The sequence below is a fragment of the Danaus plexippus genome, assembly GCF_018135715.1.
Source record: "Danaus plexippus chromosome 3 unlocalized genomic scaffold, MEX_DaPlex mxdp_34, whole genome shotgun sequence".
NCBI lineage: Eukaryota > Metazoa > Arthropoda > Insecta > Lepidoptera > Nymphalidae > Danaus > Danaus plexippus.
This window is the reverse complement of record NW_026869846.1, coordinates 1925215-1947616: the sequence shown is the minus strand read 5'-3', so window position 1 is coordinate 1947616 and position 22402 is coordinate 1925215. Positions and strand designations below refer to the sequence as shown.

The following is a 22402-nucleotide window of genomic DNA, read 5'->3' as shown; positions in this document are numbered from 1 at the left end:
ACTGAGCACAGATCATTTTCCGCTCACAATACCATAAATATATGTATTTTTATTTCCACAGCGCTATAAACTACGATGAGAAGGATCCCTTCCTGTGTCACGCGTGTGGGTTCTGCAAGTACGCCAAGTTCGACTACACGCTCACAGCGAGACCGTGCTGTGCCGTGGACACCATAGAGAACGACGAGGAACGGAAGAAGATGGTTCAGACTATCGGGGCGCTGCTCGATAAAGCCGACCGCGTGTATAGACAGCTCATAGCTAACAAACCTGTTCTAGAGGTGAGTAGACGGAAATTATATTTAAAACTAGAGTAACGAAAGGCAGGTTAATATTTCCGTCTATTTCATGTAGACGATTCAGTTTTATATGAAGTATTTTTTTTGTGTACCAGTCGCTAGTACACAAGATCAGCGAACATCGCGTAGAAGGGCGCGCGGATGAGAACAGCAACGGAGCGAGCGCCGCGTTCGGCGGAACACAGATAAACCGCGTCATACAGACGCTAGCGCACAAGTACTGCGTCGAGAGCAAAGGACACTTCGAGGACCTGTCCAAGATCATACAGAAAGTGCTGGCCTGCAGGTAACATAGCCGAGATTATTTAAGTTACTTTTTAAGGTTCCGTTCCAAAAGCGTAAAACGCGACTCTATTACTAACACTCCAGCATCCGTCCGTCTGTTCGTCTAATCATAGTCAGTTACAATGTTCTCAGATTTAATATTCGTGCCGTTATAACTGCGAATACTAAAAACAATAAAATAAATGTTGAAGAGTCCCATACAACGAACTTCATTTTTTATTTCCGTCTTTATAAATAGTGGCACGGGGGCACCCTCCGTGAAGGGGCCTGTCTCTTACTTGGCCATTTTTATTTAAGTAACGGTATTAAAATATTTTCTTTCAGGAAAGAGCTCGTGGCTTACGATAGGACACAAAGCGAACAACAGAAAGGCGATACCCTACCCGTGTACGCCGGTCTCCTGCAAAACTATGACGGAGACGTTACAAAGGGTGCGTCTATTAACTGTTAACACATATCTGTCACTATTATTATAAACTAATAATAATAATTTCGTCTCTTACTTTGTACTTTTACAAATGATTAATAATAGTTGTTCGTGCAGAATGTGGAGGTGGCTGCTACGGGTGCAGCGTGGCGTGCGCTGAACAGTGCCTGACTTTGCTCCGAGCGCTGGCCTCGCAGCGGGAACACCGAGCGAGACTGTGTCGCTTCGGGCTAGTTCGCGAACTTGTCCAGCATAACCTGCACCGCGGGACACCGCAGGTGTTTATCGAAATATATTCAATGTAAAATATATTTTGTTTTTGATTTCGTGTCATTATTGCTATATAAAAAATATTTTTCAGTGTCAAGAAGAAGTACGTGCACTCATCTGTCTTGTGACCCGAGATAATTTACCAGCAACTGAACAATTGTGCAATTTGCTCTCTCAAAGGATAACACTCTCTTTGATGGGTCACGCCGCATCACAGGATCATAACAACTCGGTAGGTAACCAGACCATCTTTGAGCAAGTGTTATAAATATTATTCTAACGATCTGTTGCTCTTGCAGGTTCGACCGCTGGTTCTATTACTTGGGTCTTTGGTTAAGGTCCAAGACTCTATTGACTGCTGGGAGGTCAGATTGCGCTGTATAGTGAAGCTATGGGTTTGGTAAGTAACCTCTATCTATTACAAACTAAATGTTTTTTATTTCAATCGAGGCAAATATTTTAACATGGTTCTATTCCTAGGTGTTGTCCCCAATTGACGGAGGTTGTCGGTATACCTCCCGCGGCGAGTGCAATTTTGAAGGCTGAAGCTCTAGCCGGCATTCCGGGAATAAACACCTCTTCGCCGAACTGTAAATATTAATGAAGACATTCAATACGAATATTTATAGTAAATTTTATTTTTATTCACGGGCATATTTCTCACAGCACACCAATTCGCGCTACAACAAGTGGCGCTACCCTGTCTGCGCTATATGCAGGAGTTGATGGCGCCTCCACCTTCAGCGCTACCTCCGCCATCGGCGCCCACGAATGAGGAACAAGAAAAGGAAGTGACAAACAGTCTGCCCACCAGCGCCGGAAACATGGTGGTGGATCTATCAGCATGGCTGGCGGGGAAGGTGCCGCACGCGCAGTGGCGACGCCTGGTGGGAGCTGTCGAACCTCCGCCGAGCGATTCAGCGATACCAGCTCGCGATCTACACCTTGCACATAAATACCTCGGCAAGTGGAAAGAACGGGTGAGTTGAATCATTGAGGTGTTTTAAAAACTATGACCGTTATTCACTTAGGTTTATATATGACACTTAAAAAAACAATATTGTAATCATGACTTTTATCTCTACTTTGTACACAATTACAATCAATATTCAATAACTTAACTGTTATTAAAAATATTTAATTTTTTCCCTTTAATTGCTTCCGGTATAACTTGTTGATGGTTTTTCTGTTCAGATGTTGCTCTCCCATGGCATGCGACCTTTGGCCCTGGACGAGGGCGGGTGGCTGCGGCCCGTCATGTTCGACCCCAGCTCTCGCATCGCCAGGGACACAGCATGCCAGATGGTGAAGAGTTTATGCGATTCCTACGAAAGGACGAAGGCTGTAAGCGACATTTTAAATATTTAGTTATTATTCCCATAGACCGGTCTCTTCGGTAGCTTGATCTATTACAATTTTACTGGTTATGCTTATATTAGTTTTTCTTTGAAGTGTCATTATGAAGTAATAGATTTTTAATTACACGTAATGCCATCCTCCAAATAGGTCCTGATATTATTGACGAGCTTCCTTCCCGAGGTCGGAACTGCCGGAGAGGCGAGCGAACAGTTTCTGCAACTCTATCAGAGTGAGTTTAATTCACAGAATAATTTAATAGTTAACAATCTATCTGCACTACTGACTTTCAACATTTTTATCATAAATGTCCGCAGGTCTGGCGTCCGAGGCTCCTTGGAAACAGTTCCTGGCTTTACGTGGAGTGCTGCAACAGATCGCCGACCTTATGACCAAAGAGATAGATCAACTGCATCGTCTCGAAGAAACCACGCTAACATCCGACCTCGCTCAAGGTACATAGATAGTACGTGGAGTCTCTCCGCGCGGAAGAACTTTAACTCCGAAATTGTAAACAATTGTTATCCACAAAATTTTAAATATTGGTCGCTGCTCGTGTTAAAGCGCGTTGGCCTGTAACAGGCACGGTATGCGCATGCGTTCTCGCTCCACGCGTTCCCGCTCTGTTTCATTTTTAACGCCCCATCCCCAGGGATCGTTGAACGTTTAACGCAACCTTGTTGGAAGTCGCATAAGAAGTTCAAAAACCACTCACTACAAATTACTAAATACATAATTAAATTCTAATTGATTTTATTTGTATGCATATCACAAATTTGTGTAAGAATAAATTTAATATGTGAATGTTAACCATACAATAACGTTTGTTTAAGGTTACGCTCTGAAGCGTCTGACGGAGCTGCTAGCGATGTTCCTGGAGGAGCCGGGCGCCAGACGTACTTACAAGGGCCGTCTTGTTGGGGCCGTGCTGGGCGGATATCTGTCACTCAGGAGACTTGTGGTACAACGCACCAGGCTCACGGACGACACGCAAGAGAAGCTTCTAGAGCTGTTGGAAGAAATGACTACCGGTAACATTTTTGATTATTTTTCTTATATCAAATGCGAGGTTTTGAAAGAATAATTATTGTACAATAATTTAATTATATTTTTTGTATAACTTTTGAACTGTTGGTGTTATATACCTAATCACTTAAAGGCTACGTGTACATCAATGTTAACAATACTATTATTTTGGATGAAACAACTGTGAGCATTCATACATACAAGTTTAACTGACAAAAACCAAGTTTGCAAAAGTATAAGGGAAATAAGGTAGTGTTAAATAAAGTCTACATTATAATCGCCAGGTACGGAGACAGAAACAGCCGAGTTTATGGCGGTGTGCATAGAGACGGTCCAGAAGTACCCGCTGCAGGACTATCGTACACCTGTGTTTATTTTCGAGAGGCTCTGTTCCATCATCTACCCGGAGGAGAACGATGTGGCAGAGTTCTTCCTCACACTGGAGAAAGATCCACAACAAGAAGACTTCTTACAGGTGAGCTGATTACAGTGTACTTATTAAGATAATTTTATGGTGGTATTTGATAGCAATAAAAAACTATGAAAAATCTACTCCATATATTCAGAATCCTTTCTGTCAAAGAACTTGTTCTTTAATCGAATTTATTGAAAGGTTTTCGAACAGCAACATTCTATATTGTTTAGGGTCGCATGTTGGGCAACCCGTACTCGTCTTTAGAACCAGGGATGGGTCCTCTGATGAGAGATGTGAAGAATAAAATATGTACCGACTGCGAGTTGGTGGCACTCCTGGAAGACGACAACGGAATGGAACTACTCGTGTGCAACAAGATCATGTCTCTGGACTTACCGGTCAAGGAAGTATATAAGAAGGTGAGTTTTATGTCATTAAATAAGGTCATTACATTACACAAAAAAAATGTGTTACCAAGTTTCAACAAAAAATATTTCGTTGTAATCCGTCAGGTGTGGTGTACATCTGGCGAGGAAGTAGACGCCATGCGGGTCGTGTACCGCATGAGGGGGCTGCTAGGAGACGCCACCGAGGAGTTCGTCGAGACGCTGAGCCAGACCAACGCTGAGACCGTCGACGACGAACAAGTATACCGCATGGCTAACGTGCTCGCTGACTGTGGTTAGTCTAGCTCCGGTTATAGAGAAACATATGTAGAGAATAAATGATACTAATAACGAACTCCTGCGGCCGTCAGGCGGGCTGGAAGTCATGCTCCAGCGGCTGGCGGCCATAGGACGCGTGGGGTGCGCGAGGTCACTGGTGTCGACGCTGTTGCGTCTCCTGGCTTTGTGTGCTCGCGTGCGACGTTGCGTGCGCGTGCTGACCCGCCCCGAGGCGCGCGCTCTGCCCGTTCTATTGCACGCACTCAGCCTGGCCGCCGCAGACGAGCGAGACGTTCAACGCGCCCCGCTCGTCTATCAGCTGTTGGAGGTCAGTATGCTCACAAAATGTATTTCATCTTATATATTAGTATATTTATAAAATATTTTTATCAATGTATTTTACAGATAATGGAACGTATTCTATCGGTGGCCGCGAGCGAAAGTCTCGAATCTTTTCTACAATTTTCGCTCACCTTCGGCGGACCGGAGCACGTTCAGGCTTTGCTCAACTGCACGGAATGTCCAGGTACGTAAAGAAATTTAAAAAAGGCCTTTTTGTAACTCAGTACTTACATAATCATAAATATGTAACATATACCAGGTATCCGCAACAACTCTGTGGCCCTGGGTCACCTGACTCGCGTTCTGGCCGCGCTAGTTTACGGCAACGATCTCAAGATGGCGATGCTAGTGGACCACTTCAAGCCCGTCCTGGACTTCGATCGCCTGGACTCGGAGCAGTGGAGCGAGGAGGAGTTCCGTATGGAGCTGTTCTGTGTCCTGTGCGCTAACATAGAACGGAACTCTATCGGTGGAACCCTCAAGGACTACTTGATATCGCTCGGCGTCGTTCGCGACGCGCTCGAGTATATTGTGGTTGGTACTTATACTAACTGTCATACCCCTCATCGTAGATTACTTACTTCACTGTCACTATACCCAATACCCATGCTATATTATTAATTTGTTATATATTTTTTTTTCAGAAACACGCTCCGTGCGTGAAGCCAACGTTAGTCTTAACCGACTCTGACGAACTGAAGGAATTCATAAGTCGCCCGGCGCTCAAATACATCTTGCGCTTCCTCACCGGACTCGCCGCGGACCATGAACCCACTCAGGTTCGTATTGTGACAGGAATACTAACAGTATAATGCTAGTATCAATACTAATACTAGCAGTTCAACAAAGATCCCAACGACATAAACATGTTTTTTACTATTAAAAATCTGTAGCTTAATTATCGGAATAATAAATTCCTATTCAGAGACCGTGCTCGATTGAAGTGTAAATTTTGACAACGCAAGCGCGTTCACAGAGAACGACTAGTATATGAAAGGTGTATTTCAAATTAGGTAATTGATATCCACATATGTATTTGGACGTTTAAAACAAACACTGAGACTGACTTTTATTTATAATGGACTTAGCAAAAATAATCATAATATATTACATTAGATGCTGGTGTGCGAGAAAGTTATTCCGATCGTGCACCGTCTGGAACAAGTGTCGTCGGGGGAGCACGTGGGCTCGCTGGCCGAGAACTTGCTGGAGGCGCTACGATCGCAACCGCAGTGTGCGGCCAAGGTGCAGCAAGTCAGAGAGTTCACGAGACAGGTAGGAAGAAGAGACAGACTGATACATGTGTCAACACACACACTTTATTAGCTTACCGTGACCTTGAACCTGTCTGAATTGGATTCATTGAGACTAATTTGTAACTCTGTTGTGCAGCGAAAAGGTCTATCTCTAAATGAACTTTTAGTTTGTGACAGTAAAAAATAAAACTTGTGATATAAATACTAATGAAAAATTAATATATTTTCCTATATTTCTATTATGTTAATATCTCTTATAATATATAGTTTAAGCTATGGAAAATGTTCTTCTATACGATTAAACATTAAATATTGTACAGGAGAAGAAGCGTTTGGCGATGGCGGTTCGCGAGCGGCAGCTGGGCGCGCTCGGCATGCGCAGCAACGAGCGGGGCCAGGTGACGGCGCAGTGCTCGCTCACACAACAGGTGGCGGACCTGGCGGAGGAGGCCGGGGCCGTCTGCTGCATCTGTAGGGAGGGATACAAGTACCAGCCGACTAAGGCAAGTACACGAGTATATACAGGCTGCTATGTTAGTGCATTCAAAACAAAAAAGTCAGCGGCAAACAAGCGACCTCCCTGTGATGTTTAGATGCCACTGCAATCTATAGATCCATAGACATGTGCAATACCAAAGGTGTCTTTTGCGGGTCGTTGACCTTTAAGATTATAGTAACAAAATAATAATACATTTATAATTATTTAATGAAATTTCGGTTATATAAGGCATGTACGTATGTATGTCCAGGTGTTAGGTATCTACACGTTCACGAAGCGCTGTGCGGTGGAGGAGTACGAGGTCCGCGCTCGCAAGACGCTCGGCTACACCACCGTGTCCCACTACAACATAGTACACGTGGAGTGCCACATGGCGGCCGTGAGGCTAGCACGCGCCAGGTATATATAACTATACGTGCATATAGTAGCTTGATCATGCGACTTTGTCCGCGTCGATAGTCATATGACACATATAGAAACTAAAACGGGCGCCTTCTGTAATAGTCTATGACCTGTGATCACCCCTGAGCCCGAGGGAACTGTTAGGGATTTCGGTTTAAATTATCATTCAAACGCTATTCCGATGTACGAGTTATATTTTTGGAAAGTTTTATCGAATTATGTTAAGTATCTTTTGCTCGAAAGTGAGACGGACGTCCTCATAGCGTTTCTCATACAGAACTGATATCATAATTGAAAATGATTTATATGGATATAAACAAGTTGAGTAATTCTGAACACGTCTGTGTCATCACAGGGACGAGTGGGAGAGCGCCGCCCTACAGAACGCGTCGACTCGTTGCAACGGTCTGTTGCCGCTGTGGGGTCCGCATGTCCCGGAGGCAGCCTTCGCCTCGTGTCTGGCCAGACACACCACCTACTTGCAGGTGACGTACCACCAAAGCCGACCTTGACTTGTGTTCAAATTCACTCAGGAAGAACACATTGATTGGGATAATCACCAGTGCTCTTCCACGAACAATATTTCAAATCCCAACGTCCAAATAACTACGTATACTATATCAATACAGCATTATAGCTCAATCTGTACAGCTCTAGAAAGCAATGTAGAGGTTCCAGGTTCGAATCCTGCTGATATCAAAACATATATATATTAAAATTTTAACTTAACCTTACTAAAGCTTCAAGCGAAATTTGATCTTAAGTTTCCGTATCTGATCATGCGTTGATACGAATTGGTCATAATCGTTTCTATCCCAGGAGTGTACCGGCCACCGCGACATCGGCCACGCGTGCACCGTCCACGACCTGAAGCTGCTGCTGGTGAGGTTCGCCCGCGGACGGACCTTCCACGACGACACCGGCGGCGGCGGCCCGCTGTCCAACATGCAGCTGGTGCCCGCGCTCATACACATGGCGCTATACGTTATTAACACGTGAGACACGTTACTACAGACAATAATTACTACTGCATAGAGTCTACTCATACTAGCAACTGGTCGATGGTCTCCGATGGTCAAATAAAGTACAGGCTTTTAATTTAAATTCTCGACATATGTCATTATGTATGTATGTATGTCTTAAAACAATTTTCACGATATTAATCATGTAAACAACGGCTAAAAAGTTTTTGGTACCGTTTGCTTCTTTAATCTGACTAATATACTACTATAAGACAGCAATTTATAATTTTTTTTTTAAATATTAGCCTTTTACAATCAACGAATATTATGTCACCTGAATTTGATGATGAGTAAGCCACAGTAATGAATTAAGATTCGTACACACTATACGATGTAGGATATCCGCCTTAGAGTTAGCAATGACCTATTGCAAAACTGTAATTGCATATCTGTATAAAATATATATAGGTAATATCAGTGTGTGTCTGTTTGTCATTCCAGTACCCGGGTGGCTGGTCGCGAGGTGTCGTCCCTGGACGCGAGCGTGTCGTGGGCGGCCGGCCGAGCGCTGGAGGCGGCTCACGAGGCGGACGGCCCGCTGTATTACCTCACACTCATGCTGTTACTGTATCCGATCAACAGGCGAGCGTGCACATAAAACATACACATCTCATAGATTCCGACATGATTTTAGATCGGCAGTTAAATAATGCAATTATAAAAAAAATATTCAATTTTTGAATCAGGCAAATTTTTCTCTATATATGTTTATAAACATGTAAACTCACATACCAACTTAACTATCACCGGTCGATAACAAAACCGGACTGCACATTATTATTTAGAAAAGTACAGCCAAAACTTGTACAGGAAACTTTTTTGTGTTCCTAAACTCTTTAAACTTGCAGTTTCAGTAAACAAAATTCAGCGCGATTTAAATATAATTTCCAACACTCTCAACCCATCCCAAATAACGCAGACTGTAAATAATGTTTCTATTAACACGCTAGATGGCGCTCCCTCCGCTTGGACATGCTAAAGCGCCTGCTAGTGACTGGTCACGTGCGCGCCGTGTGTCCCGGGGGTCCCGCGCTGAGGGCTCTGTCCGCGGAACAGAGAGCCGCTCGACCCTGGACCGACTACAAGCCGTACGCCATCTTCGTAGCGCTGATACACCAATTGTATACCGTCATGTTTAAGGCAAGTTACATAAAAAAAATTTTTTTTTGTCCCAAAATGGGCAAACGAGCGGTCGGCCTACCTGATGGGGTGAGTAGCTGCCGTCGCCCAAAGACATGAAAATTAAGGAGCATTATAGATGCGCTGCCGGCCTCGTTTGTGAGAAACAAGATTGTTATTTTTATTGCATTTCGTAGGTTCTTGAGTGACAGAACATATTACAATAAAATGATAACAGCGACGAAACAAAAAATGGGCAATTATTTGTCCGCTTCCATTCAAAGCGAGAGCTGCTTCACATTGAGTGTCGCGATCGCTATAGTGGCGACCGTCGCGAGAGGGAAGATAGGAAATGTAGTCAGAGGCGCCCCAGGCTTGTTAAATTAAAGTTAAAGTTAAATTATTCTGTTAATAACTTAAATTTTATTACAATTTTATTTGTGGTTGTTGACTCTGAATGATTGTTACACCTTCTGCTACTGTCATATAGTTTCTTTGTAACTGAAAATTATTATCTATCTTCTATCTCGGTCAGCCATAGAAGCGTGTTTTTTTTAACTGTTATTAATTTTTGTATGCATTTTTAAGGTTATATCTTAAGCTCTATTGCATCAACACAAGTGAATGCCACACAAAGACCAGCTGATAGAGTCATCGTAATATCTGTATGACCTGCTCCTTACTAGCTATTTTGGTTTTGTTTCGTGTTTACGGAATATCAGGGTTATTTTAGCTTCCTAAGTTTAATTTTGTCTAACTCTTAGCGAAATAAATTTCTCTACCTTTGTCAGTCCGGGGTCGACGTTGTTGCACAGAAGGTATCTTAAAAATGAAAATGTACGCGAAATTCTATATGAAGTCCTTCTATCACAGTCGTTTTATCAAATAGGGCTTATGTTATATGTATAAAATACAAAAAATATTAAATTAATAAAATTACGCCTCATGTGTTATCAAACGTTTGGTCCACAGTATGTGTTACGGGTAACCAAACGCGTGGATGTATAAATAATACTCAGATGTAATGGTATGGTGCGTCGTATTGCAGAACGTAAACGCGACGACAGTGGAACAGTGGCCCATCAGGCTGGCGGAGTACATCCGGCACAACGACGAGGCCAACGCGAAGGCGGCCGAGCGCATCGTGACGACCCTCACGGACGAGCTGCTGCCGTGCGCGTCCTTCGCCGAGTTCTGCGACGCGGCGGGCTTCCTGGACGACATCCCCGACCCCGACTCCTTCCTCCAGACCCTCATAGACGAGCAGCCGTGATGAAAGCCGTTTGCGCCCTACTGTATCAGCTACAACGGGTGCATGCTCAGCTAATACTACTTGGTAGGCGCCGAAATTAACAAGTTACGTTATGGACTCCGATTGATTCAGTGTTTTTGCTTCGATATTTAAATGTTCGTGCTTCTATCCCCTCCCCCTGGCGCTTCGAATGTATCCCGCTTGGTTAGCTTCAATAAATACTTCTCACCTCGTGTAGTGTTTTATTTATATTCCAAGTGTTGTTCTACTGTCCTCACGCGTGTAGATGAGATGAAAACTTATCAAGCAAAATGCTAATACATGTCACGAGTACAAGAAAGCTCGTTTCAATAAAGAGATTTGATATGCGTTTCGTCTATTGTATGAACTGTATATAAAACGAGGAATAATCGTCCTTGACACCAGAACGAGATATTTTTAATAGGGTCTTTGTTGCGCAGGCGCAAGTGATATGTCACGGGCGATTACGAGGCGGGAGTCACGATTATTGCACAAGACGTCCCGCTCAGATTGTGAGGCGTCGTGATGAAAGATAATGAGATAGCTCGTGTCTGATATAATGAATTGGTTCTAGTTGATACAAAGGTGCCATTATTGTGTTAGGATCCTGTCACAGCCCACGTGACGTTTAACAGTGTATATAAAGCTTAATGTACGCCTGTCATCAATCATTCCTCGATAGCACTTCACTTATAACAAGTAATTTGCGTTCAGTAAATGGTTAATTTGCATTGACATCGTTTGATATTAAGTCATTCAAGATATTAAAAATTCTTGCAAATCATAATAATAATTAATTTCCTATAAATCGGGTATAATTTAATTATTTTTTTTTTGATGATATTCATAAAATTAGAAAAAAGTTAAAATTTATATAGAGCATTGCCTTTTTTTAAATATAATTCAAGAACATTAGCTTCTTATCATTCAAGCAATAAATAGCATGTATTATCGCTAATTTACAAACACTACTAGACGCTGACATTTTAAAGACTGAGCCTGTTTATTTTTTATAGCAATAACATCATCAGTACTGACAATTAATAGGGATGTGAATAAAATAAGTCACGTGTTGAATAACTTTTATTAACATCCGTGAGTGACGCCCGCCACGCCGTCCCCGGGCAGCCGAGCAACAAACGTCGATTATAAATTTACATTTCGATCACGTAGCATAAATAAGTTTAATACTTGTGTACTGTGTACCCTACAACATATAACTAAATAATATAATTTAACTTACACTTATGACATTCATAGTCTTTGTATGTTTTTTTTTTTTACACAACGTAAGCTAACACTTTATAATCATTAATTCCAGATTAAATTATACATTTTCATCGTAGTATTTTAATACAGTATAAGAAAATCAAATGTAATATACAATTTTACTAGAACCAGGTAGGCAATTTGAGATGATTTTCAAACAGTGTTGCTCTCACTAAAAACATTAGTTATCATATCAGATGTGGACTTTGGATTACAATCAATATTCTTATAATAATAACAATCATGTATAAGCCCATCGATCAACCTTATGTGACAATATATACTATATATATTTATATATATAACATTTGTTTTATATAAGTTTTCATCAATGAGCTTATAAACCCGTCCCGTGAATGGAGATCGATTTTGCAGTGCGGCGTGAAATGTTTTCTTGAATATCGCGTTTATTGAATGCAAAACCGACATTGACTCTCGGGCGGGTGTTATGGCGGCGCAACTCCGTCTACAGGTCGTAGGAGCCGCTGTCGCCGGCTTTGTTGATGCGGAGCACGAACCTGTACACCAGGCCGGCGAGGACTCCTCCCAGGACCGGACCCACCCAGTATACCTGATCGATATCAGTCAATTCAATGAATTAAAACCTCCATCATGTTATATAAAACCTCTTTTGTTTTCTTTAATCATTTTGGCATAGTACATTGTGATATATTAATATTACTTTAAAAATATACTATTCATTACGTCTTGTTTGGAATAACATATTATGTGGCACGTTTTTTCAAATATTTGGAGCGGATCTAAATATTTACTGGCGATGTAAGACAATAATAACAACGGACGTAAAACATTTCGACCTTCCATATTATTACGAACAAACAACACGAACGTAACAAATAACATATATGTAGTTTTCCGTTCTGTTAATATTTTACAGAAATCATATACTAAAGCAAATTAAGTCCGTATAAATGATATAAAGATGACAAAAGAGTGTTATGCAATATTGCTAAATAAAAAAAAATACGAAATATAGCCGCGGAAACATCTTTAAATTTTAAGAACGCAATAATGACGGTTAGCTTAAGTGTTGCCAGTATAAAATGATCTATTTAAGTACAGCAAACGTATTGTTACCAGTCACCGTCCGTTCATTCTATACTTTAAACGCTACCGGTACAATTAAATTACATAAGACCAACGTGTTCCGTCACGAGACGAACATCCATGATCCAATGTAACAAAACACGTGATGCGGTGAAAGCTACGTTCAGTATTTGCGGGTTAACGATTAAATGGCAGCTCGCGAGGTTTATAATGTTATACACGCAGAAGTTTTGTTGAGAGATTAAAAAAAAAATAATTCCAACGCAAACATATTGTGCAGTTGTTCGTATTTAATATGTATAGTAATGTGAATCAATAGCTGCGCTCACCCAGTGTGCGTTCCAGTTGCCCATAACGAGAGCCGGCCCGAAAGATCTCGCGGGGTTCATGCTTGAACCAGAAAATGGAATCTGAGGAAGAAAATATGCATATTTTTAGATTATAGAAGGCTTCAAACAAATTTACATTAGAAAGAGGAAATAAAAAAAAACTATCTTCCGCTAAAATAATTAATCAAATGATTTCTAGATAAGGTCATTGACCTTAATCTATTATTTCCACTTCGATGGAGAAAGTTTATAATCTTTTAAACACACTAGTTTGTATAAATAAATGGTACATACACAAGCAGCGTGGCAGGCGGTGATGCTTAGCCCAATAGCCAGGGGTGCTGAACCTTTGATGTCATTACGACCGGCGTCGCACACTCCCTGCACCACTGACACCAGCATAAACGTTATCAGTGCCTCCACCAGCAATGCCTGATGAAAAAAAACATAATTAAATATCGTTAAAATGTTTATAATGCCGGTGGCATTACAGCTGAATTAAATTTAAAAATAATATTAATGGTATTTTACAGCACCTGAGCGTCAGTGACCCCTGGACCTGGTTGTGTTACACCGAATGAAAACACTCTGCTCTCAGGTACAGCCAACTGTAACAAATCAGATCTAGAGAATAGACATAAGAAATCATCCGTAATTAAAATGACACAGATAAAATAATATATTTAGTAGCTAACAGTATAAAATTAATTTAATTTTTAATCTGCTCTCGCAGCATCCAATCATGTGAATTATCTTGTTCATACGTTATTTAAAGCCAATTATAAAACTATAAAATCTAATCGATCGTGTTCTACTAAAGTGATGGTCTTTACGCGCTCTTTACCAACCAAATGTCATATAAAACATATCACTTTGAGGTCAAACGAAGGTAAATATTAAATTACCTCTGCTATAATTAATGGATGCGAGTATTCTAATGGCTCCAAATTAATCTTACATACCTTATCATCGGTAAATAAAATATAACACATATAAAATATATTAATTGGATATTATGTAAAAATAATATTCAAAATATTGAAAAACTACAATAATAAAATTAACTCTTATACTAAATACATTAAATTCATAGACTAAAAACTTTTCAATATATCTATTAACGGTATATTTTTTATTATATTAAATAATGTATTTATATAAACATCGTTCACTGTACAACAGCTTGTTAAATTTCTTTGAACACGTCGTCAAATTCATTCGCTCACGAACTCCGAAGGTCTAACATTTGTCTTTTATTATGAGTATCAGTGTCATGGCGAGCAACGGTTTTCTTATACATAAAGCGATTATCTATGTAAGGAGATTAGAATGTTTAGCGTGCGACCACATGTAGATACATACATAACAAATACGTTCGCATATAAACGACGCTCTTTTTAAACTAAATTTCCAAGTTTATTATGACACACGTATATTGCGTTACAATAAAATGCGCGAAATAATTGCTGAAATTAAATAGATTAAATCCGGCATTAGATAAGACCAAGGAAATATCTAGTACTTTTGGTGTACACGATTTTGTTTTTAATTTAACCGCATTATTTATCAAAAATTCCAAACCATATCACACATTTATACATATATATATAAAAATATGTTTCCTTTCAGTACAATAACCAATAAGTGTCACAATTAATTTAAAGTCGTTAGTTGTCAGTTTGACGTTTATATCATTACGGCAATCATAAGTCTATTCTGACGTAAAATATTCAGTACTCTACAACTCGTTTTGCCAAAATATTCCACGATTCCAGTGCGAATATATAAAATAGATTAAAATAAAAAACAGACTATTCATTAATTTACGTAGGTATCACTTATACCAACCCTTATGAAAGCAGCTCCAGCTGTAGCTCCGAGACATTGTACCACTATGTAGAAGATGGCTTTCAACACTTTGACGTCACCAGATGCCAGCAGTCCGAGGGTTACGGCCGGGTTTATGTGACCTCCAGACACGTGACCGATGCACTGCAGTAAAAACACTCATTAATATAGAAAAACAAAGAATTTATCAGTATAAACACAATTATAGAGGTATGCATCATATCTACTTTGATCTTAGCAAAAAAACATGCGATATCTTTATTTCAAATAAAGTTATTTGAATATCGAGAAGCAATCATATAACAAATCCCATGTTTTGTGTGATCCTCTTCTACAGAGGGAGACGGTTCATGTATGAAATAACGCGAATGAAGTCGCAGGTGTCAACTAGTATGAATATTACTACTACTTCTACAATTTTATTTTAACTGACTACACTGACAATTAAACTCATTAACGTGAGATTACATAAAATTCATTCCAGGTTATATTTATTTTCCTGCTCAGGATTTTATTACAACTAATTCAACAACCTTTGATTCCATTATTGGGATTGTGCTCATAAATACGAGAGTATGTTAAAATGTTCGGACGTAATATTTTTTTTACTTTTACGTAAAAAAACAACGAATAAAACGAACTTTGTACTCATCCCGCAAGCAACTAGATGTCAAAATAACACACTGACATTTTTAAGCTACGTTTGTATTTATATATATTACATAATAAATATTATTCAATAAAATCGTCTGATATTTAAATTACAATCGTAAATCTCAATTCACATTTGATTTGACTCGGAAACTGTAAGGCACTCACTCCAGTTAAAAGTCGCTTTGAAATTTATTTGTCTGTTTTGATATTTTCATTAACAGTAAATTATTTGTTTCAACTTAAAATACTATGCACATTATAGTTTTCATTTAGAACATTAATAAAATGTATGTTTTAAATAATCACAAAATTCATAACAATGTTCGTTCCCTTGGTGAGTACAGCGCGAGCTCTACGACCTTTGTCTCTTACGAACAATATAATAGGTCAGAGCAAATTAGTAAATTATGGTAAGTCAATTAAATACCAAATAAACTTCACTATAAATTACATTTAAAATATAACATCGAAAGGCTAGCGAGTACGTGTTATAATAGTTTATATTAATTAATTTAATAGAAATTAGACTTATAAATAATTTTAATTACATTTTTATTGAAAGCAAAATGGGTTACGGAAATGGCACGTTCGTTAAAATTTATAAACCTCTCAATATGAACATTGAACTGTCAGATGCAATGCTAAATGACTTACAGCTTATAGCCCCCGGCTTTTTATCAGTTTTAACTACATATATGAAATCCTTGCTAAATATGTTGTATATTAAGTTCACGGCCGTAACTTCTTTGAAATTAAATTGGTTTTATACATAAAGACAAGTTGTATACTATGTACTACAGAGTAATAAAACTGCATTTCAATTTACGGGAGCAAATAACGGATCCATGACACTTCAAAGGTGAATTAATTTAACCGTGACACTGGTTACATTATATAATATTTGAATTACATAATTATATGTTTCAAAGTAAAACACGTTAGCCTTAAACATTTTTTTCTTTATTTATCGCTTTTATAATGTTTTATTATATTTTGGCAGGGTTCATTTTAATTTTAGGTTTGAAATAAATAATCGTTTGCGAGTGTGTAGATTTAATTTAAGTTTGTCAAACGCATATTACAAAAAAGAAATGTCATTTTAGATTGTTCGTTTGACAGGTCTTAATGTCACTTTATATATATAACGCACGTTGTAGATCTGAGCATTTGAAGCTGAATATTTGTCAACAATATAAACTTATTATTTTGAGAATAGTAGTAAAATATGAAACAAGCTAACCCAATACAACTCAATGTTTTTTATAATAATTATGGTGTAATTTATTATTATAATTATTAAATGTTACATATCCCATGCTGCACCATGCGTGAGCATACACGGGCAGCGTTCGATCAAGGGCGTCTACAATCCCTAAAATGATAGATGAGTATGGTCCAAGTGAATATTTAAAGTTTATTGTGATCACGATTAAATAAAATCTTTTCAAAGTTTACATTTTATTTAAAACACTTTATATCATTTTCTAGTGTGTTAACAAATTGACTGTTATTTTTTTTTAAACAATAATTATAATTATTATATAGTCAACCTAAACGCAGTGTTGTTGAAAATTTATTATCTTAATCTGACATACATTCCAGCTGCGAATCGCGTCAATTTATAACTTATACCACAAACCCATAATGGTATCGTACGAGACGTCACACATTAAGTGTTGTATCCGACCAACGGATGTATTTAGAAGTTTTTACTTTTCGTCGTGTTATAATAATTAAAGTAAACCGGTTGTATGTTTTAATTGCCAATATGTAAAGAAAAGTATAGTAAAATTATTTTTGAGTAGTCTCTATATTTTTAATAAACGAAAAAAAAAAGCTATACATTTTGAGTAGACTTAAAAAAATATATAATTATTATTTTATTCCTTTATTCAAAACGTATTTTAGTAGTCATTTAAAATATACATATATGTGAATGTTTAATGTTTAACTTTATGGTAAACATTTTACCATGTAATTGGATAGTAAATCTGACATAAAACGCAATCCCTATTGATAATTCAGATTGTATCTGTTTACTGTTATATTTGGGTCACGTACGAGTATGTTGACAACACATAACTTGTAACAAGCAAAGCTCGGCTAATACTAACAATGCAATAAGAACAATTATCATATTGACTCAGATAAATGTGTATAGATTAATGCGGGCTTCGGCGACGACGCGAATATATAACTTTTGACAAGCGTAAACGTTACTTGATTTTTTGACAATGGCAATTTTAATCTATGAAGACTATAATATTTTTCCTTTTTTTATGTATATATATACAATCAAAAATAAAATGAGTTGATTTGTACACTTGTTGTTTACTTTACATTTTGTTTCTTTACTGAATGACACGTTAAGTATATTTAATCTATAAAGTGAAATGTTTATCGTACATATGACTTTGACATAATTTATAATTTCTATAGTTAATATAGACATTATACATATAAAATTGTTTTGCGCATTTAAGTTTGTAAAATTTTTATTAGATAAAAATTTTTTCATTTAATAGGAAATAATTGTCGTTTCGAGATACATTGACCCCGAAGAAATTTACATACGGTAAGTTGTTTTTCGGGTCAGAAAGCGATTTATTGTTACTCTCAGCGTTGCATATAAAGGAAGTATGGACGTGTTATCACAGTGACCTATTTGATTAAGGTCCGTTACAGCCGATCCGAATAACATTATTTTTTATATTACCCGTATCATGAAATGCTTTCTCACAGCATTTAAATATAGCAAGAAGGTTATACGTAATGTACAACCTTCTTAGAACATGTTTTTTTTTATATAGTATGTTAATTTCGTTGTATTGTCCCAGTGATGTCGCAACAAGACAACGGCGTGACATCGCTAATTCACAAGCCGGTTCATATTAATTGTATTTATTATATGTAATTAGTTCAACACAGCCACGTTGAGACGTTTATATACATTGGTTGTATTTTTTATATCTTGGACATTATTATAAAAAAAAAATAAAAACATGTAGTGTCGGTGTGAACACTTTGTAAGAATTAAGTGTTTTTGAAATATTTTGCTCGCGTAAAATGACTTTTTTAAATCATTGCCTGAAATAAACAACCGTTTTGTATTTTTTGTAAGTTAACATACGATTTCTAAGGGAGTTTTTTTTTTGGATATTTGAAAAAACATATGGAAGGTAGCTGCAAAAATGGGGTAAAATGTTTATAGAGTAGATAAAAAGTTTTATAAAGATACGGTATTAACCGAATCATGTTTCTCACACGTAATGAGCGAAAATAAAATATATCTCAAATCACTTGTATTACTTTATATTAAAATTTAATAAATGTTATATGTAGGTCGTGAATCATTTAAAAGGGATCATAAAGTATAATCTTACAAGCCATAAAGTGCATGACTCTTGACACCTGTGATATTAAATACCAACAGTGCTCAAACCGCTATGGAATTTTATATTATAGTTAACATACTCCTCCGTCTGTTAATAATGCTTTAGGGTTATATTTGTTTTGTCCAATCAATCTATATAATATGTATATTTGTCTGTCGCACCTAACCAATATCTCGGTAACGTTAAATGTAAAAAATTTGCTTTTATATATTACGTACGTTATTCAGTTGGTATTAATATCGAATATGTGACTGTTACATCTAATTGCGGAAGAGTGTTTAATGCCATTTATTATATATATATTACATTTTAGTTTCGTCTTGCATAACGTCATCTCATAATATTTTCTAAGCGGTTTCGTTGAAATTCGTTAATTCCACACGAGTTACGCTCCGCCGCTTGTATCTCGAATTCTTAAGAAGCAATAAAATGCATTCTTATCTTAACTTGTGAAAGGCTATTAGAAAACAGTTTTTATATGTCCAACGACATTTATATTCAAATTTAAACGACATACAGTTCTGATGGTTCTTTGAACTTCTTTGAACTATTTAAGCCATTTTTATTTCTTTTTACTCATTTAAATAAATTTACGTATGTTGTAAACAGATGCTGGTAGGTCCTAGATTTTACAAGAGAATAAAATTTGTAACACCTTTGAGTTAAATTGACTCCATTGATTTTAATAAATTATGAACGAAGAAAAAGTAGTAGGATATAGATATTATGCTAATATGCTGGAGGTACATTAGTATATAGCATTGCATACAAACTTTTCCTTCCGTTGAAGACCACAGACAACATAATTCTAACTAAGTATAATTTGCGTATGACAGTATCAAAATAAAACGACACGACAAACTGATGTGATTCTGTCTTAAATTTCGCCTCAGCCAGCTAGACGCCGCGGGCTTATTAAGTAATATATTGAACTCAGTATAAACCAATCATTTTAATGCGAATACAGGTTCATTAATGACTAGTATTTACATGCGACTTGGATCGCGAATTACATCACGAAAATTGCCAGTTGAAAAATTTTATATTACATCCAAATTTAAAAATTTAAACCCTTTTAAATTGTTTACTAACGAACAGACGGTCTAAAAATATGTTTAATCTTACATTTATTAAGTATAAGTAAAGATAAATATATTTTAATTATTAATCATAAAATATAGAGTAACTTTATAAATAATCTTATATTCCATTAAAGTGGAAAACGTTGCGTAATAAAATAAATTCGTTAAATAAATGTAAACGTTATTAAACCGCAGCTCTGACATGTGAATGTGAATTAAATTGCTACGTGTCTTTCAGTTACTTGAGTGAGTTAAATCACAAGTTAAGGAGCGGACACATGTACGAATAAACTGTACTATACAACATAAAACACTGCTGTAAAAATAAACTTTACAATTGTTATAGTAAACAATATGTTTCAATTATTTAATATATCAAAAATATCGTTTCAACGCTTTTAATATTAAATTGTTACTTAATAAGACGAAATTAAAAATAATCTCATTAATAATTATCCTCTATTCTATAGTAATATTTTCTTTTTTTTTTTATATATATAATAAGAGTTTCTTCAAATTTCTGTTCAATGCTTTCAATATAATAGCTACTTTATGTGGTAATGGTTGCGGGTTGTTCCAAACACGTAGTGATTAATGGCTTGGTTGTTGGAAGCCACGTCAATGGTTTCAAATAAGCCGCAGATCTCAGTTCATTTCTAAGAAATGTACATATGGAGGTAAATTCTCACGATATTCAAATGCAATTTTTTTCAATGGCAACAGGAAAATTTTAAAATTAATATTTTTTTTACGCTAAATTTTAACCATTATGATAATCTTAAAATATCTTTATATAATAATAAAATTGCGATATATTTTTATGGTAAAAACTTTTGTTTCTTAATCTTATTTTAATAAAAAACAATTGAGTTGAAATTTTTATTTGAAGAGCTTTTTTCTCTCAATTTTTTCCTTAAGCCTTAAAGTTCGATGAAACATGTTTGTGATATAATTATCGATACATTTACTAATATTATAAATATTGCTTTACTAAACAGCTTATTCAACATTGAGTAGATTTAACAGGAACGTGTGGACGCCATTGATGTAGACCTGTATATCGGCCTAATGTTATAATTTTTCCATATCTGTATTTTCAATTTTTAATAGTTCGTACCAAACTGGTTTCATACAGGCCTAAAAACGATATAAATAATTTACGAAATAAATAAAGCTTTTTATTATATGTTACCCTTTTTAATTAATTCGATATGCATTGTTCAATTTTAATCGTCATTAAATGAATGCTAGACAATACAGACACCTGTATACTCGTACCTTATTAATGTCCAACAACATAATTACTGAAAATAACACAATATATTATTGAAGGATAAGTTATTACTTGCAGACCTCGACTCTATGACACTGAATACACTCTGCCTTCATAGATAATTAATAATATCACAAGCAGAATGATATCAATCATGGAACTCACTGGGTGCTGTCAAAAGAAACGTCAGAAGCGATCTTATTACTTTTAAATTACTATAAATTAGTAGCCCAGTTAAAAAACCATTTCTCAATGTTTTGATGTATTGATACATATTAAGGAGCATCATTACATTTTAGTGTTAATTTGTTTTCTGCTCAGAACGTTTCTTAAACAGCTTTATAAATGATCTAGAACTAGATTCAGAAATAAAAAAAAAATGAATTAAACCTCATAAGAGATTTAACTTATAATCTCAAAAAATAAATTTCAGAACAACGTTAGACAGTCTTTCATATTAAGTTATACTAAAATATGTTATTATGGTCAGATAAAAATAATAACCTGCACACCACGATTCGATTCTTTGTGTCTCAAAAATGCATATTATGAACATTGCATATTTATTACTGAACGGATTTTTAGTAGAATATGAAATGACATTCGCTCCTGACAGAAAAGCTTTATATGACATTAAACATCTTCACACTAAGTTAGTTAGACTACATAATTGGTTAGACACACAAATACTCAGTTCACGTCTTCACATTAAATACACACACACATACATTAAGACTCATGTACAGTATGCTTACTCTAACATAGTCTCGTCACACTACATACATCATTTCCGGTTTCGGTTTTTCATTCATAAATCTACGCACATTT

The 22402-nt window shown here is 36.8% G+C and overlaps 2 protein-coding genes across 11 annotated transcripts in view; one reads left to right on the top strand and one right to left on the bottom strand.

Annotated features, from left to right (window-relative positions):
• LOC116778711 (E3 ubiquitin-protein ligase UBR4) overlaps positions 1-10868 on the top strand; it is a 36706-nt gene extending 25838 nt beyond the window's left edge. For 6 of the 8 annotated variants that reach the window (XM_061527130.1, XM_061527129.1, XM_061527131.1 and 3 more), the window contains 27 exons: positions 62-281; positions 395-585; positions 909-1015; positions 1117-1289; positions 1373-1513; positions 1581-1681; positions 1762-1871; positions 1948-2261; positions 2476-2625; positions 2788-2869; positions 2955-3092; positions 3471-3668; positions 3948-4138; positions 4309-4497; positions 4591-4759; positions 4836-5071; positions 5149-5269; positions 5345-5619; positions 5730-5864; positions 6202-6360; positions 6662-6844; positions 7091-7239; positions 7598-7727; positions 8062-8237; positions 8706-8846; positions 9215-9404; positions 10432-10868. In XM_061527130.1, coding sequence (XP_061383114.1) covers positions 62-281; positions 395-585; positions 909-1015; positions 1117-1289; positions 1373-1513; positions 1581-1681; positions 1762-1871; positions 1948-2261; positions 2476-2625; positions 2788-2869; positions 2955-3092; positions 3471-3668; positions 3948-4138; positions 4309-4497; positions 4591-4759; positions 4836-5071; positions 5149-5269; positions 5345-5619; positions 5730-5864; positions 6202-6360; positions 6662-6844; positions 7091-7239; positions 7598-7727; positions 8062-8237; positions 8706-8846; positions 9215-9404; positions 10432-10656 — 4594 coding nt within the window. In that variant the 3' untranslated portion in view covers positions 10657-10868. The remainder of the gene's footprint in view (positions 1-61; positions 282-394; positions 586-908; positions 1016-1116; positions 1290-1372; positions 1514-1580; positions 1682-1761; positions 1872-1947; positions 2262-2475; positions 2626-2787; positions 2870-2954; positions 3093-3470; positions 3669-3947; positions 4139-4308; positions 4498-4590; positions 4760-4835; positions 5072-5148; positions 5270-5344; positions 5620-5729; positions 5865-6201; positions 6361-6661; positions 6845-7090; positions 7240-7597; positions 7728-8061; positions 8238-8705; positions 8847-9214; positions 9405-10431) is intronic. The other 2 variants (XM_061527132.1, XM_061527127.1) reach the window with 1 other exon arrangement.
• Positions 10869-11726: 858 nt separating this feature from the next.
• Positions 11727-22402, bottom strand: part of LOC116765394 (aquaporin AQPAe.a) — a 33919-nt gene continuing 23243 nt past the window's right edge. For all 3 annotated transcript variants that reach the window (XM_032654865.2, XM_032654867.2, XM_032654866.2), the window contains 5 exons: positions 15171-15314; positions 13859-13930; positions 13617-13754; positions 13323-13403; positions 11727-12496 (listed from right to left, as the gene is read on the bottom strand). In XM_032654865.2, the coding sequence (XP_032510756.2) occupies positions 12392-12496; positions 13323-13403; positions 13617-13754; positions 13859-13930; positions 15171-15314 (540 nt within the window). In that variant the 3' untranslated portion in view covers positions 11727-12391. The remainder of the gene's footprint in view (positions 12497-13322; positions 13404-13616; positions 13755-13858; positions 13931-15170; positions 15315-22402) is intronic.